Source organism: Saccostrea echinata, unplaced genomic scaffold (assembly GCF_033153115.1).
Source record: "Saccostrea echinata isolate AGI-Se365-2 ecotype Australia unplaced genomic scaffold, CSIRO_AGI_Sech_v1 ptg000062l, whole genome shotgun sequence".
NCBI lineage: Eukaryota > Metazoa > Mollusca > Bivalvia > Ostreida > Ostreidae > Saccostrea > Saccostrea echinata.
Window position 1 is genome coordinate 5895001 of NW_026889811.1, and position 17778 is coordinate 5912778.

The 17778-nt window shown below is 31.3% G+C and overlaps 1 protein-coding gene across 1 annotated transcript in view; it reads left to right on the forward strand.

Annotated features, from left to right (window-relative positions):
* LOC133175447 (leucine-rich repeat-containing protein 43-like) overlaps window positions 1–16177 on the forward strand; it is a 16446-nt gene extending 269 nt beyond the window's left edge. Inside the window, exons 2-17 of the mRNA XM_061310550.1 lie at window positions 407–485; window positions 695–888; window positions 1235–1345; window positions 1714–1844; window positions 2052–2172; window positions 2437–2554; window positions 2979–3055; window positions 3384–3554; window positions 4821–4944; window positions 5433–5677; window positions 7556–7672; window positions 8062–8280; window positions 8804–8867; window positions 13988–14038; window positions 15573–15834; window positions 15998–16177. Coding sequence (XP_061166534.1) covers window positions 407–485; window positions 695–888; window positions 1235–1345; window positions 1714–1844; window positions 2052–2172; window positions 2437–2554; window positions 2979–3055; window positions 3384–3554; window positions 4821–4944; window positions 5433–5677; window positions 7556–7672; window positions 8062–8280; window positions 8804–8867; window positions 13988–14038; window positions 15573–15817 — 2067 coding nt within the window. The 3' untranslated portion in view covers window positions 15818–15834; window positions 15998–16177. The remainder of the gene's footprint in view (window positions 1–406; window positions 486–694; window positions 889–1234; window positions 1346–1713; window positions 1845–2051; window positions 2173–2436; window positions 2555–2978; window positions 3056–3383; window positions 3555–4820; window positions 4945–5432; window positions 5678–7555; window positions 7673–8061; window positions 8281–8803; window positions 8868–13987; window positions 14039–15572; window positions 15835–15997) is intronic.
* Window positions 16178–17778: the final 1601 nt, after the last annotated feature.

Sequence of the window (17778 nt, forward strand, 5' to 3'; positions counted from 1 at the left end):
ACATTGTCAAACACTGGATGATGATATTTTATTTCAATATCTAAGGTTATTGTGTGTAGAGAATTGCCAGTTGTAAAGAGATGCTGATAGTATCCAATAAAACACATTTTTGCCATCCTTATCAGTTTTATGTATAGGGCCAAAACTTGTTTCCACCACTTGTGATTCACTAAAGTAATTATCTTCATGAAAAGATTTTTACTGTTCTTTTTCTGAAAAAAGTTTTGTCTTCAAATTGTGAATGCAAATGTCACCTTAATGATTTATGTATTTTGAGACAGAAAAAAAGTGCATTCCCTTAAATTTTCTATATATCCAAGAATGACTTTAGGTAAATAAGAAAAAAAATTGTAAATTATGTTAATCCTGGTAAAGAAAATATGTTATTTAAGATTTTTTTTTTCAGAGAGAAACTAAAACAAAAAATCTTCAGCTTCTTAAATCAAAAGACAATGTGGATAGCCGCTTTTCTGTGACATTAAAAGGTATCATTGATTGACCTTGAAGAAAATTTACTATTTAATTTATTTAGAGTTTTTTAGTTTGCTGGTTTTGGAGTCTTTAAAGTGAATAGAGATTAAAAAAAGAATTTTAATCATGAAAAAAGAGAGCTATACCAAGTTACCTGTTGAACATACATTATAAACAGGCATCTGTTTGTCAATGTTTTATTTTAAACTTTTTTTGTATTTAGATTTTGGTGCTAGTCATGAGAAGACAGAACAATTAGAAGAATATGTAACTTCAAAATACTCTCCATGGCATTTGGATTATAGTTGGAGCAAAGAAGCTAGGAAACTCCGGGAATTAGCAGTGAAATCCCCATGGCTTATAGATGACAATTTTATTCTCAGCTTTTTCAAAACACTTAGAATATGTGATAAAAATGTAAGTATCAGGTAGATTGACATCATAATTTTTTTTTGAGTATCATATTTATTTTTAATTTTTTTATGTTTAATGATCTAGCATGTGTTTTTTATATTTAATACTGCAATAAAGCATACTTGTGATAAAAAGTTATTACTATTCAATGGAAAATTTACCAGTCTGATTAAATTCAGGTGTTCTGATATGCTACCACTTACAACAGCTGATTTAATCAGATTGAAATACATATTGAATGCTGCATTGTATGTAATAGAGTTTTGTTGACAGAAAACATAATGCTTGTCTAGAATTAGTTGTTCGTATCATTGCTTAAATCCTGTTGTTGTTTTTTTTCATTTTCAAGGTAACAGAAGTGGATGGAAATCTATTGAAATTCAAGGATTTGGAGGAATTGACACTAAGTGCTAACAAAATCATTACAGTCAACTCAAAAAACCTACCACCATCTCTTAAGGTATGTTGATTATCATGCATTACTTTAATTAAGACAGGTTAAAGTGTATGAAAAAGCACACACTATAACATATTATTTTGTTTTCATAAAATCAGAAGCTTAGTAATCTTTGATAAAAGCCAAGCTAAAGTGTAAATATGAAGCAAATTTCAATGGAATAAAGCCCTTAAAAAAACTTTCACCACAGGCATCTTAAAACTTTTATTTTAGGAATTCTGAACTTTGCATTTTCTGTATGAGAAGTTTATAGATCTGCACATGCTCATTAAAAAAAGATAGAAAAAAAAAATTTCACCATTTGATATGAAGAAAATGTGAATTTCAAAATGCATGTTTGCTTCTAACTTTTTCACTGCCATTTCTTGCAGGTTTTGGAATTGTGTGCCAATCAAATCAGTGATATATCTGCATTATGTGTCCGCCCTCCTCCCTTAATTCATTTAGGATTAGGATCCAACAAGATCTCCTTCATAGGGGATTACCTGACTGGTGATTATTGGTAGGAAGATACACGTAGTTATGTTTATGATATATAATGAACTGTACATTCATTGGAATTTCTTTGTTTTTGAAAAGGAAAGGAAATTTAGTCTCTTTGATGTTTGTTGTAAAAATTATGGAAATTTTTAAGATGTTTTGCAAATTTGATAAAATAATGTTTACTTCAGGAAAATGAATAATTGCTGTATGGATAACTTTTTTCCAGGCCCAACCTACTGTCTTTAGATTTAAGCCATAATAATTTAAGTGATCTCCTGGATGTAATTAGAAAACTTGGATCCTTGCCAAAGTTACGGAACCTTATTCTCCAAGGAAACCCCTTATCAGTGTGTATAAAGTGACATCAATTAATATTTTCAGATAGTCTGTTTGTTAAAGACAGTTTCTATATGTGAACACAGGCATTAAGGCATTGTAAGATTAAAAAATATTCAATTCTATGTCAGTCTATTTTTATAAAAGGTGATACTTACCAGGTGAATTGCCTGCATACATGGATATTATAAATAACATGGAACTATATTTAGTAGAAATTTATGACTCAGGTGTAATGTCTGATTTAAAGAATTATGATATTATGATTGGTACAGTTGATTCCTGGGTATCGTGGTTATACTATAGACAGTTTACGGAAACTAAGTATTCTTGATGACATCATGATATCTGCAGACGAAAAACATCATTACAAAGGTCTAGCCAGAAGGAGAGGTAAAAAGTCAGACTTGTCTAAAACATTTTTTATTATTTACACAAGATATTATGATTTCTCTTTAAGACTCCTTTGAAAAAAATTGTATGTTCACATCCTGATGAACTACAACCCATGGGAATAACTGTAATAATTGCAGTCATGCAAATGAGGAAATATATGTAAACCCAAGACTTTTATCAATTTCTTTGTTTGAATGATATAAATGACTAGTTGGAATGTAAAGATAATGAATGTATTTCAGTTTTGAAAGTTCATGAGGATATGGCCTGATACTTACTAGGAAGCATTTAGATGACAAGAGATTAATATTAAGAGTGTTTTAAAATGCTTGTGCTCTGTTCTTATATATTATAACCGTGTTTATTGTAATCCTTGACATACAGTCCTAATTTACTCATGTATTCCTTTCAAATTTTGTAGAATACATCTTAGATGAAGCTAAAGTGTCATTAGAAGTCACATACATCAAGGGTGTGCCAATGCCAGAGGAATTGAAGGTTAAGATTTTATATATTTAAAGCTTTTTTGGCTGCTTATGAATTCTTTCATAGAATTTCAGTCAGTTTAGCATTTGGTAACTGTGTTCATGCACACATATATTGTAAGTTTCTAACCCTACCTACAAATTTACAGATTTTTTTTTTATTTTCCTTTTAGTTGTTCTGATATACAAGGACTTATTTATTACACAAACACACCATGCAGATATGTTCATAAAAATCAAAGTTATAGAAGTTTGCTTCTTGTTTTATGTTACATATATTGCCTTGTTTGAATCTTAATTTCTTGCAAAAACTGTAGTAGTAATTTATTTTTCAACACTAGAATCCTGAGGATCAACCAGAATTCCCCAAAATAGAGAGGAAATATTTTGTCCAATTCATGTTTCCTCAAGATATGTCCCAAAAAGCAGAAATCTTCCAAATCACAGATAACGACCTAGCTGGCCTGTCTCCCATGCCAATGTCCGAGAGGTCACAGTTCACACCACAACCAGTAAGTGCAAATACCATGAAACTTGTTTAATCCAGATGTTTTGATTTCCCAAATCTTGCCTAATACGATCTAAACTTTAAGTCCCTTTCATTTAATTCAATTGTTTAAAATGATGTCTAATCCAGAATGTTGTCTAATCTGGCCAATTTCTTTAGAACCAGTGGTGTCCAGATTAGACAAGTTTTACTGTAGATAGAAAACACCAGTCAATCTATCACAATCACCAGCACAGTCAAGCCTGTTAATCTAGATGCTTGTGTTTCTGGATTAATGAAGCATCTGAATCACTGAAACATACTTGGTGTATCTACATATAAACTGTTCCCAACAATTTTCATCTGGAAGATTCCGAATTATTGGCATCTGGATTAATGAGGTTCCACAGTATAAGATTTTCTAATCACCTCAATTATTTTTACCAGAGATATACATATACATAGTTTAACCTAAAGACATTCATGTGTAACATGCCCGAATTTATGCCATTTTTACCATGTACCATAACAGATTCTTTGAGTGTAAATAATTCTTTACAGTTACATGTAAATGGTGGTTTGCTCCATAGTAAGACTTGAAAACACGTGAAATCTTTCTGAATACATTCATAACTGTAAAATTTGTGTCTATGTTAATATATGTAATATGTTAAGCAGAAGAAAAGAGTCCACTTTAAGGTATGTTCAGTGTTAACTGGTGATGAGATATTTCTTGCCCATCATTTAGCTTTTGTTTTTAATTCTGTTAAAAATGCTCAGGATTACTGCACAAGGTTTTTACAATGTTTTTCATGGTTGCAATTCGGTTTTAATGTTAAGTTTCACTGGATTAGCCTGGTATTTTTTTACTTTATTTATTGTTCTTAAATGCACACATGTGGGACTTTTGGTAAGAAATCTTGCCATTTTTGACACAAAAGACATCCAATCATCAAAGCCTTCTTAAGTCTTCTTAAGTTCCTGTTCATGCTTGCATTGTATAAATGTAAGTAATTCATCATGTTAATAATGTCAAAAAATATGAAAGATTTTCCCCAATTTTGCATGCTCAAGAACGTATGCTACAATGCTTAAATTTTAAGAAGTCCGTCATATTTTGGGGATGATGTCAAGTTTAAAAAAGCAGACATCTCAGCTTTGTTCATGTGTCACAATTTTGGTAAATAAAAAAATTCTCCAAATAAATATAAAATAAATTGCAGATTTTAAAATAATCATAGAATATTTATATATGTACACAATTTGTCTGATAATTCCATTGTAATTGTAGACTAGTCCAATACCTGAAGAGCAGGAGATACGCTCATACTCACAACAGAGCCAAAACACAGAGGCTGTAAAAAATGTCAACTTCACTGCTCAACCAGAGGTCGTGTCAGCAAGAGAACCAACAGGTAAAATTACGATTAAATTCAGTCCATTACTGGGTATATAAAAACTATTCAGGCGATAAAATAATAAAATCAATACTATTAACAAATCCTCTAGTTTCTTTAATTTTAAATGCTTATAATTAATCTTTTAGTTATAAACTTTACAAATACGTTAAACAGAAAATGTTATTTTAAAAAAAAAAAAGGGAAGTTAACGAAAATATGAATTGCATGGAGGTTTACCAGCAATTTAATTTACCTATTGTTCTGTTTGTCCAACAATATTACTCACTTCTTATCCTTTCTGTGCCCTGGATGATGCATGAGGCTGTTCTGTCCATCATTTGCTCAAATTTTAAGATTATAATGTTTGAAAATATAATTTAGAACATTTTATCAATTAAATAATGTAGAAAGGAGTTGGTCATCAACATAATCATATTGTTTTTCACAAATCTATATATGTGTTTTTAAATTCTATCGATTCTTGAATATGATTTCCACGACAGCTGAACATGAGCGACCTCCAGATGAGATCCCCTTCTCTGTGACCCCCAAACAAAGTGAGGCCATGGATCAAGAGGAGGAGGAGGAAACTAAAACACAAATTCAGGTGGAGGCCATTAAGTCTGAGGGAGGGCTCTGGGCAGAGGAGATTGAGCTTAACTGGTCCCAGGTGGCTGTCAGAGATGAACTTCTGACCCTGAGAAACTTTTTCAAACAAGGAATGGATTTTTCTGTGGTTGAGGAATTGGTAAAAAAAAAAAATTTCATAATTTAATAAATTATTATTTCAAACATTTTTGTACTTCACACACACATTATGAAAAAATCTGTTAAAAAATAGTGCACCATATAAAATAAATTATTTTTGTTTAAAAATTATTTGACATTAAAGAAAGGGAATTGAAGTACAAATAACATGGTAATTGATTTTCACAGGCTTTGTAAAAACTGTTTGTAGATATATATACAATGTAAATATTTTCTTAACTTTCTTTCTTTTTTAATTTTTTTTTTGGCATTATAATTTCTATCGGTTTGAGTTCACACTTTTCACTAATTATATTTTAGTATACCGGTATATATCATATTAGATATTTATTTTCCTTTTAGCAGTAAAATCAAGTACTTTTCTTGTTATACTTTTCATTCATGTAAAAGTTCTCTCTTCATAGAAATTCCCAGTCAGTATCATCATCACCTATACAAACCAGTGTTTGCTTAGCTTTTGTACATAAATTACGTTTACGGTAAATCTGGCTAATTTTAGACCAATATGGTGCCCTTATCTCCCGAGCATTCTGAGAATGGGTCTGTGCATCATCCTGCCAATGACAAGAAGGTTGTTAGTTAGCCAACAATTATCTGGTGAACCATGAGTTGTTTGTGGTGACTTTGTAGTAGTTTATATTGTAGAACAAAGGATGAAACTGCCGTTCAGTTTGTTGAATGTGCACTGAAAGGTCTGGAATTTAGGTGGATGCAGTGTTTTCCCTAAGAACCGCTACCGGCAAATTGACCACTTCAGTTGATAAAAATGCTGCTTAGAAATAAATAATTTAAAAAATAGTTGTAAGGTCCACAGAGATTTTGTTTGTAAACCTCAACTCCTAGGCTGTTACAATTGATCTCCAAACCTTTATATGAAATAAAGGGAAAATGTTGTGGGTGAATGACAGAGCTCTGCCATTTAGTCACCTTTTAGTATATATTAAAACTTAAAACCACCTTTCAGTTAACTGAATGGCATAGTTTCATCCTGTGGAACATTTTGTAATCACTCAGAAGCATAATATTAAACCGAAGCTCTGAAAAAATGGACTTCAGTTGACACAAGAATAACATTTTTTGTTTGTGTTTATTGAAGAAAATGGCAGGGGGTATTTATTTTCTTCTAAAATGGCAGTTATGCTGTGTCTTTCTGAACAAATGACCTTAGTTTGAACTTTTCTCTTAACAGTCCTTGTTCTCAGAGCTTTATGCTATGCGCTTCAGATTAACTAAATCTAAGGAATGACCTTGAAAGTTTTTGATGTGATACAGTCAAGTCTCATTTAATCTGGATACTTGAGTTTCCAAGCAAATTGTCCAAATTAATAGAAAGTCCACATTACTGAAACGCAATGGTAAGATGAACCTGTGAATGTACACTCTGTTCTCCACAATTTTCATCCTGAAGCTGATGTGTCCAGAGTAGTGAGGCTCAACTGTATACCAGTATATACAAGGTGCTGTTACATGTATTGACAACAATTGTTTTAAGCCATACTAGAGCAGTTTTGAATTTGTGTTTGAAAGGGGGAATATTCTGATTCATAACAATCAAATTTAGAAACAAAATCATATGACAAAAATCTTTAGAAACACAATTTCAGACTTCAAGTGCTTGCATGCCATCCATAATAAACCATTTATAAGTGCTGTTTGCTTATTGGCATATGTGTGCAGTTGTCCAGTGCTATATTTTTGCTGCATTATAATTTTAAAAATTCTATGCTTATACTATTGCTGTTGCTGTATGCATTAAGCCACATGCCATATCTGTGCCATTTAGTAGTCTCCTGCTATTTGTGCTGTGCTGTTTTGGATGTGTGTTTGTGCTGTGTTTACATAGGTGTGTGTGTTACAGGTCCTTTGCTATCAAAATGATGATCCGTCAGACCCAGGTACACCAACAGCTAAAAGCAAGGAAAAGAAAGACCCCAAAGATGCCAAAAAATCAGATAAGAAAGAAGAAAAAGGAAAAGTACGATGCTTACTTTGCATGTTGCTTAATGGTGTTTGAGTGGTTCTATGTATGACTTTGATTTATACATGTGACCAATGGCTTTTGTTTTTAAAAATCATTTGGCTGGACTTTAAAGTCAGAGTTTAGTTGATTATTCAAAAGAAAAGTATTTCTTTCCTTTTTTTCTTGAGTTTCAATTTGAAATTAGTTGTTTACTGGTAATGGAGAGAAAAATGTATTGAACTTAAATACTATAAATACAGAATTACTGATATTGACTGCACTTGCAATGATTTTTTTTTTTTTTTTTTTTTTTGTTTTTGTTTTTTTTTTTTTGTGAAATAGTAAGTAATAATTTTTTTGAATCTCATAAATACATAATAAGTATAAACTATTTTTAATCAAAGGGAGGCAAAGAGGAAAAGAAAGATGATAAGAAAGGAGGGAAAAAAGGAAAGAAAGAGCCAGAGATGGAGTTGAAGCGAATGCCGCCCACCTACACGACACTCGCCACATGGCACATTCCACTGGTGGATTTTCTGGAGGGAGAGTATGAATTTCGATCGGTCTTCACTCAAGGTGGAGTGGAGGTGGCTTCTACAGTGAAGAGTATGGAAATTAACAAAGTATGTATCAAAATGGTCTCCTTGGTCTTTGTATGCAAATACTGTAGAAGTACTTTTTTCCGCTTGGTATTAATTTACACTATGTATGCAGTCAAAAATTTTACGCAGGAATTTGTTCCAACATACATGAAGTACATTTAAGGCATAAAGTAGCAATCTAAGAAATCTACGTAATTTCTACCCATGGTTTGAACAGCTAGGAATTGTGATTCTGAGGAATTATTACCTTAAGGAAAAAGATATGTTTACAGTAGTTTAAAGGGCAAATTTGTTGACTTTTCAATGGATAAAGTTGATATCATTAATAAATTGAAGGAAAACTTTTAACTTTCATTGGGTTTAGTAACAAACTAGCAATTCAATATTCTAATATACTTTATTTAGTAGTACATGTAGAAACTTAATTCAACTACATTTTAGAAATTTGAAATTGAGTGAAAATGAATTTAGATAACAAAATGCCAAAAATAAACACATATTTACTGAAAATGTCTATAATTTACTTCTCTGCATTTTCTTTTAGAAAGACAAGGACAAGAAAAAACCTGGATCCTCCAAACCAAAGAAAGATGATAAAGGAGGAAAAGGTCTGTATTAGTGTGAAGGATAAAAGAGTCTGCCATTTTTTCTTGCATGTGCATTTTTTTTTCTTGAGTTATTGGACCTTGACATTATTTATTCATGTTGTCATTTCACATTGCAGGCACCCCAGGTAATTCATTGTACTTTGTATATATGTACCAAATACTCCATATAATTTTTAATCAGCTCATATGCTAAAAAGAAAACTCTCACTTTATAATATGATAACCCATATATTACTGTAATACCTGTTAATGGGATGAAAATCCCCTGCATATTTTTTACTCCCCAAAATCTAACACTTTAATCTTTCATACGATGGGTAGCAGTGAAACTCCGTCATTTTTATATTCATTCCAGCATTGTCTAAAATCTTGAGAAATATTTCATTTTGCTTAAATTAATTTGGGCAAGAGATTTTTTGTTATATAAAATAAGAAAAAGAGTGTGAATGCTTAATTGCAGGTTATTGGGACTTCAAAAAACAAACTATCATGAGTTTAATATTAATTAAGTTAATTAATACATACTATTTCACAAAAATTTTCCTCCTCACTTAAAGTAAGATTTTTTATTCCTGTTGTTATATCACTGAATAAATGCACAATATACGTCTGTGATACACCAGTGTTTAATATGCATGTTGTAAAATCAATGTATGCAATGTGTATTGTCCCGATGGGATCCCTGTAATAATAACTTATTCCTTCTGTCAACAATTGTATGTCATGTGATGCAAATTATGTATATTTCAACATAATGATTTTGTATTCATACTTAAGTGGAAAGTAACCAAAAGAAATCACCTATAGATTCTTAGCTCAATCGGTCCAAGGTCAGCATACAAAAAAAAAAAAAAAAAAAACTTTCAAAAACTAAATGTGAAATTTGTATTCCAACCTTGCATCTTCCTTCTCATTTAACATGTAGGTGAGGGATGGATAAATGCAAGAACCTCTAAATATAAAGATTTTTTTGTTTTAGGCAAAGATAATAGACCCTGAGTGACTATTTCAGTTTTTCTAGGTTTAATTTTTTTCCATGAATTTCAATACATGTTAACTTTGTCTATTGCATACTGTACATACAATGAAAAATACATTGTAAATGAGAGTGCAAAACTAGAGCTTTATGTACCTGTACTGCTTGTGAAGGGAATTGGCATTGTAGTTTATTTCAGAGTACATGGTTAAACATTTGCAGGACTGCAGGAGCTTGTTTAATGCTACAACATACACTGATATCTACTGCAAATGAAGATTGTGGGGATAATATATAACAATTTTAAATATCCAACTTTTGCCTGTCACAGTTTTACTCAATAAGACTATTTTGTTTACCTAGCATTAGAAGTGATTTTATAACATATAGAATTAATGTAGAATTTTGGTAATGATGATCAAGAATCAATGCATTTTTTTAAAAAGTGCAAAAAAAAAAAAAAAAAAAATTACTTACACTCTCTAAAAAAATTGTTTGTTTGCCCTCTCCCAATTGACTGGATAAAAACTGCCCAACTCAATTTATTTTTAACCTCCAGCAAACAGGTTTTTTTAACCTCTAGCAAACAGTTAACACCTAAAAAAAAATTATTCATTCTGGAATTTTCTCATCCCATCAACAACTAATTTATAATTAATTTTATAAATACCTTCAATTTTAGTAGATTTTGAAAATTCAGCAATGATGTAGAAAATTTCAGGGGGAAAACTTTTCCCACCTACATACTGACCCAATTTTTTTATCCTGAGTTTTTTTTCAATCACATAGTCAAGAACTACTATTGTAGTAAGTACAGTATCAAAAAATCCTTTTTGGGAGGGGATGGGGGATGTTGATTTGTACTTCAATACCTCAGTTTGAATTTGCATCTGTGATAAGTTGCAGTTTTGGACAGATTACTGTACGTCATCAAATTTTTGTGACATCTTATTTTTGCAAGAGAGAGATATTGGTATCTATGAGCAAGACAAAATTTTCATGAATTCTGGTTATTATTTTATACATGCTAAATCTTTAATCATTAAAATTAAAAAAAATTTCTGTTTAGATTTAGTTAGATATCATATATATTTGCATATAGTGTATAAATCCCAGAGAAATGTTTGTAACTAAATATTATTTCGCCTCCCTAATGTGTCAAGGATTAGAATCTTCAAATTGAAATACTTGCTTGCATGTATTCTTACATTATTTGGAAAGGGGGACATGGTGTTAAGAGTTGGTGAAATTTGACAGTGAGAAATTATTCAGTGAGAATGGTAATGCAAAATGCAGTCTTCAATCCATGGAAAATACTTTTTACAGTTGAACATCAGTATCTCTAACATTAGGGTTTGGGTTACCCTAACCCTAACCCAAAACATGTATCTCAAATACCATGGATATATTTATATGGCTTGGGAGTCCCAAACACTTTTTATGCCCCGGTATCAAGATTCAGAGTACATGGATATAGTTTTTGCCCTGTCTGTCCATCTGTCTGTTTGTCCGCAAAAACTTTATCCTTGGCCATAACTTTTGATTGGTTGGAGCTATAGCTTTCATATTCCACATGTGTATTCCTTGTGACAAGACCTTTCTTTGGGTACCACCATATTTGACCTTTTGACCTTGACCTTGGAGTTTGACCCAGTTTTGCAAAATTTTACCAAGCTTTAACCTTGGCCATAACTTTTGAACAATTGGTGCTAGGACTTTCATACTTCACATGTGTAATCCTTGTGACAAGACCTTCCTGTGGATACCAACAACTTTAACTTTTACCTAGGAGTTTGACCTACTTTTGAAAAACTTTATCCTTGGCCATAACTTTTGAACGGTTGGTGCTAGGACTTTCATACTTCACATATGTAATCCTCGTGACAAGACCTTTCTTTGGATACCAACAACTTTGACCCTTTGACCTTGATTTTGGAGTTTGACCTACTTTTGGAAAACTTTAACCTTGGCCATAACTTTTGAACAATTGGTGCTAGGGCTTTCATATTTCACATGTGTAATCCTTGTGACAAGACCTTCCTTTGGATACCAACAACTTTGACCCTTTGACCTTGATTTTGGAGTTTGACCTACTTTTGGAAAACTTTAACCTTGTCCATAACTTTTGAACGGTTGGTGCTAGGGCTTTCATACTTCACACATGTAATCCTTGTGACAAGACCTTTCTACCAACAACTTTGACCTTGGAGTTTGACCTACTTTTGGAAAACTTTACAAAAATTGGTCATAACTTTTGAATGATTGGTGCTTCGGCTTTCATATTTCACCTGTGTATTTCTTGGGAGAAGGCCTTTCCTTGGACTCCATTAATTTTGACCATTTGACCTTGATGTTTGACGTACTTTTGAAAAAATTTTTAACCTTTTTCATATCTATTCAGTGGTTGCTGCTAGGGTTTTCATATTTCACAGGTTTATTCCTCGAGACAAGACCTTACTTTGGGTACCAACATATTTGATTTGCATTTGAGAAAGTTTAACTTTTGCTATAAGTTGCCATATGGGGGCATCAGTGTTTCACAAACACATCTTGTTCTTTCATGTTTTTTTAACCTCACTATCTCCAAACCTCAGATATCCTGTAGTTCATTGTTGGCCTGATCAAGTGTGGGTTAATGAGATTTGACTGTAATTCAGAGGTCATATGCAAATTTATGAAGTTACATGGGCTCAGATAGGCTCATATTCACTGTTTGGAGTAAAAATTTTCCATAGCGCTGCTTTGCAAAATTCTGTATAATTATTATACAGTGTCAAATTTTTCTTTCAGATTCTAGACGGTCCAGTGTAATTGGAAAGAAAGGCATATGTATTTCTCATATTGTTTTGATATAGAATCACTGTTTAACCCTCACCTGAGTGATGTGATTTTTTCCCCCTTCTATTTCACAAAGAATATTAATGACACTCAGTTTACTGAATTTTGTTCCTATCGCTAGATAAAATTTCTTTCTTTATTTGAGATGAAAATACACTGCAAATCTAATATTTCTTTCCTAGTACTTTTAAATATTTTCATTTTGAGAGTTTTGATGAAAAATGACGTTCTCATGATAATTAACTGTCATATCTTTGTTGTTCTGCAGAGAAGTAAAAAAAAAAAAAAGAAGAAGAAGATATATTTCACTGTCAAAATGAAACATGTCTCACAGAAATGAAGTCGCTCAAAATATAAACAATGTACAGTTTAAAAATCGGCCATTTTCAATTTCAAGTTTTCAAAACTCAACAATTGTTTACCTGAATGAGATAATAGTATTTTTCTACAATTTTAGAGATTGAGTGTGTATTAACTCCCCTTGAATTCTCTAGAAAATTATCCTTTTTAAGATATTATTTTAGTAATATGCACATCAATAATATTAATATTTATATGATACTCACAATGATCAATAATTTGATCTGTATGATTTTTTTTTAATATGTTTATTTTTTTGAACTTGTAAAATCTTAAAATGTTAATTTTCTTGACAATCTTCTAAGTTGATATTGATTACTTTGTATCAGTTGAAATCCAATAATTCTGTGCAATTATTTATATTTCTACTATAATAGTGGATTCTTCCATATTATAGATAGTGAAATTGTGCTATAAAACCAGAGTGTGACACTTCCTAGAACATTAATTTAGCTGGTATATTATTTGAAAACATAAAAACCCTCTGATCAGCTTTCCAATCCATTTTTATGTTGCATGATAAAATGAATCTTATGCTAAAAAAATTTTCATTGGTTATATTTTTACCAATTAATGCATTTTAGTTCAGGTTCTCATTGGAAGAATTAAATATAAAGTTATAAAGTTGCATTCATGCTACACTAACAGAGAAATTCAGTAGTAAATACCTAATAGAATGACTTGAGCATAATTTCATGCATAAACAGTGTACTAGGAATGTAAGAATTTAGACGAGGCTAATATATTTCAAAAGACATAATCATGACTTAGTGTGATTTTAAAATTGAATGAATTAAATCATTCATTAAAAATATTGTTGATGAAAGTTTTCTCATAAACAGTAATGGAATTATACTTATAAGAAATATAAAATTATTTGTTGATACTCGATAATGTATATATTAAGTAAATTTTAATGGGAAATGCAAATGTTTTTTTACTACAGGCAGTGCAAGATCTCGATCAAGGGAAAAAACTCCCAGTTCAGTGAGCTCACGTATGACAACATTAAAACAAAAATAGACTTTAGAATTATTTAGTGTTAGGCTGCTGTGTAGTCATGTTAGGCTCCACAATGAAGTTATAGAGGTTATAGTTCATTGATTGTCTAGTAAATTGTTTATTATTATAGTTTTCAGAAGTGCATTCTGGGAAATTTTGGCTCCAAAACTTTCCATCTACTTTAATTAAGCTATGTAAAGCTAACCTTGTATTCTCATTTTAGAGAAGCATGATTGACATTTCTTTGCAATACAAAATGTTGCTATAGCAAATCTTGAAGGTAGTCAAAGTTAAGTCATTTGCAGGTCAAAAAATTTTCCAGATCATCATTGGTTAGCTCTGTTCCTCAATTTGCAACTTATTAGGTTATAAGTTAAAGAGAAATGATACATCATTAGCGTATTTTTTGTCTTAAAAGAATCATATTTGCCCTTTTAAGCTCTGCATGAGCCTTATTATAAAGTCAAGAAAAAAATGAAGCATACCACTTTTGACCTAATAATCTAGAAAAATCATATATATTCATTTAGCTTTCAGGAAATCGGGTAAACTTCTTGCATTTACCAAGGATTATGGAAAGCTAAGAAAAGAACATATGCCTATATATATATAGATAGATATATATATGTTACATATAAGACTTCTGTATGTTTTGAAAAATGCATTAATCCCATAAGGACAACATAATTACATGTAGTAATTAAAATTCATTTATATTTATTGACCTTTACCTTTTTCAGAGTGCTGTGCTTAATAGGGGCAAATATAGTATACATTAGGTTTTTATTTTTACTTCTACGCCAAAGTAGAGTACGTACCATGTAATATTTCTTGATGTATACATAACATTATTCAGTTGCAGTAAAAATACTTCATCAGCATGATACATTTTTCTATTTAGACTAGTTTACTGAAAATTACTTTTCATAAACTGTTAGATGAAGTGAATAAATAACTTGTACATGTAACATAAATTTTAGCTGACTTTCTGTGAAAAACTGAACTTCTTTAGACACAATTATTATAATATCAAAATTAGAATTTTTTTTCATTTGTAGATCTTTTTCAGTTTAGTGCATTTGAATTGAATGAATGAAAACTGAATTGTTCTGCCTAAAAGTATAGCTTGAAAAAAATATTGTTAAGGATATAGCCATTTTATAATATTGATAAAAGCACTTTTAACATAGTGTCAGGATTATTATTTACCATATGTTTAACCTTAAACATTGACTGATCTTAGCTCATTTTGTTCTTTAGTATAGACAGCAATATTTTTTATCTTCATTCCTGTTATTCATTTATTTAACACTAGTAATTATATTTCAGTGACCAGGTATCTTCCTTGATCCTTATTTGGCAATAACTATATGTATAAACATGAGGGTTTTATTTTTTCATTTTTGATGATTGAAATATGGACCAGTCTAGTTAAATTTTTCTTTCATTAACTTGTTCATATAAATCAGGAAAGTTGAAAAAAAATTAAATAATTTAAATTTTAGTGTAAAAGTTCTTTTATTTTTAAGATGGTGGAAGAAAATTAAGTGCTGCTGGTCAGAAAAATGCCAAGGATGATAAAAAGGGGGATAAAGGTAAGGGAGGAAAAGGCCCTGCTGCTCAAGTAACAGAAGAGGAGGAGGATCAGGGTCCACCCCCTCCACTGGAGGTCCAGATAGCAGTCAGACTTCATCACTGGAAAACTGCCATGGACTCTCTAAAAGAGGAGGAAGAAAAAAACAAAGCAATGGCTGAAGAACAGCAACAAGGATGATCAAGTTGTAATTATATCTTTTTTCAGTTCATGATTTGAAAAAACAAAATCTTTCAAAATATGAATTTAGGTGCATTGTGCATCTTGGAAAGCAGGATAGACTGAGCATTTAAATGAAGTGTTCTTAAATCTAGTTCACTTTATAACATATACATTTTTATCTTTGTAGATTTATTAAACCTAGAAATTCCTGTGGACTGAATGAAGACTGTTTTACAAAAGCAGTGCAAATGGTTTTCATTGATAAATTTGGTAGCTGCATCATTTGTGATAATTTTTATGAAGTATTTGGTTTCAAATATCAACTACAATTGACAATTATTGTACACTTATGATACTATATTCTTCCCAAATATGTCACTTTTTTTATGTAGAAAGTTTTACTAAATAAGTGTAGTTTAATGTATACACTTAAGAAAAAATTATGTTTTATGTCAAAAGAAATTGTTAAAACTCGAATTTTAATTCCAATTTTAGTTAAGTTTTAGAAATTCAATTTCCAATTCATTACCACAAGGAATCTTGTTGGGAAATTATTGGAGGTAAATGTGGTTTTAAGAAAGGTTTCCATAATAATGTAAATAATTTCAAAAGAGTACTAAATTATTTAATCGTATATTGAAATTGTAAAAAATTTTACTGTGATGATTTTCTATGCATGTTTATCATATATAATATTTTAATCAATGACTGTGATATTGAATAAACTGTTATTTTTTCCTCATAAAACTTTTTTTTTTTCGTTCCCATTGTTAGAATTTTTGTTTTTGTCTGGTAAAAGTTCTAGATTTAAGATTTATTTGAAGTATATAGCCAATGTCAATGTTAAAAAAGTGAATGCCATTAGGACTTCGAAGAAGAAACAAAGGAGAATCCCTGGTTGCAAAATTTGAATGGTGTGATAGCTCGTATTCACTGGTACCCAACATTCTCCTCCATTTTATGATCTGTGGAGCTGCTTGGATTAATGTGAAGTGATTTGTATGCTTCCAGTAGAAAGACAATGTATACTAGTAGTTTCAAAAGGAGTGTAATAAAAGGGTTTCTATAAGATTTTTGGTGCAATTTTGAAAGTATAGTGTACTCAAATATAAGTTCCACAAGTACCCATTTTGTATGACTAAATCTAAATTGGAAAAATTCAGATGTGTTTGCAAAACAAAGATGCACCCATATGGCAACTCATGGTCAAGGTGAAAGGTTTTTTTTAAGCGTATCAAACTCCAACATAAAAAATGTTGATACCAAAGAAAGTCTTGTCACAAGCAATGCATGTGAAATATAAAAGCCCTAGCAACAATCGTTCAAAAGTCATGGGCAAGGTTAAAGTTTTTGCAGACAACCAGATAGACAGACTGATGGATGGACAGATCAAAAACTTTTTGCTCCTGAATCTTCGATTACAGGGACCTAAAAAAAAAACCCAGGAGGATTAACTAAAGAAAAGTGAAACTTGGTGATGCAAATTTTGTGGATACTAAATCAATAATCATGTTTTAGTTTGTTTAATGTCCCTTTGATAATTTTTCACTCATAGTAAGATGCCACCACTTGCCGGTGGAGGGCTGCAAATTTAGACCTGTGCTCGGCGCCTACAGCCTTTGAGCAGTGAGGGATCTTTTTCATGCCAGCACCTACTGCTACATGGGACCTCAGTATATACATGTACAACTCATCCAGAGGACCAGTCATCATGTTGCACAGTGGATTCAAACCCACAACATAAGGATCAACTCCTTACGTAATGACTTAAGAGCAAACACTCTAACCACTGCGCCATGCAGCGACAACATTACTAGTTCTATGGTCAAACCAACTTTTTGAGCTAATACAACCTCAGCTTTGCTTAAGCTTTTAAAGAAATTTTATGCCCTATATATAGTCTTTAGTTTGTCCATCTGTTTGTCTGCAAAAACTCTTGCCCATAACTTTGAACGGTTGGTTCTAGCGATTTCATACTT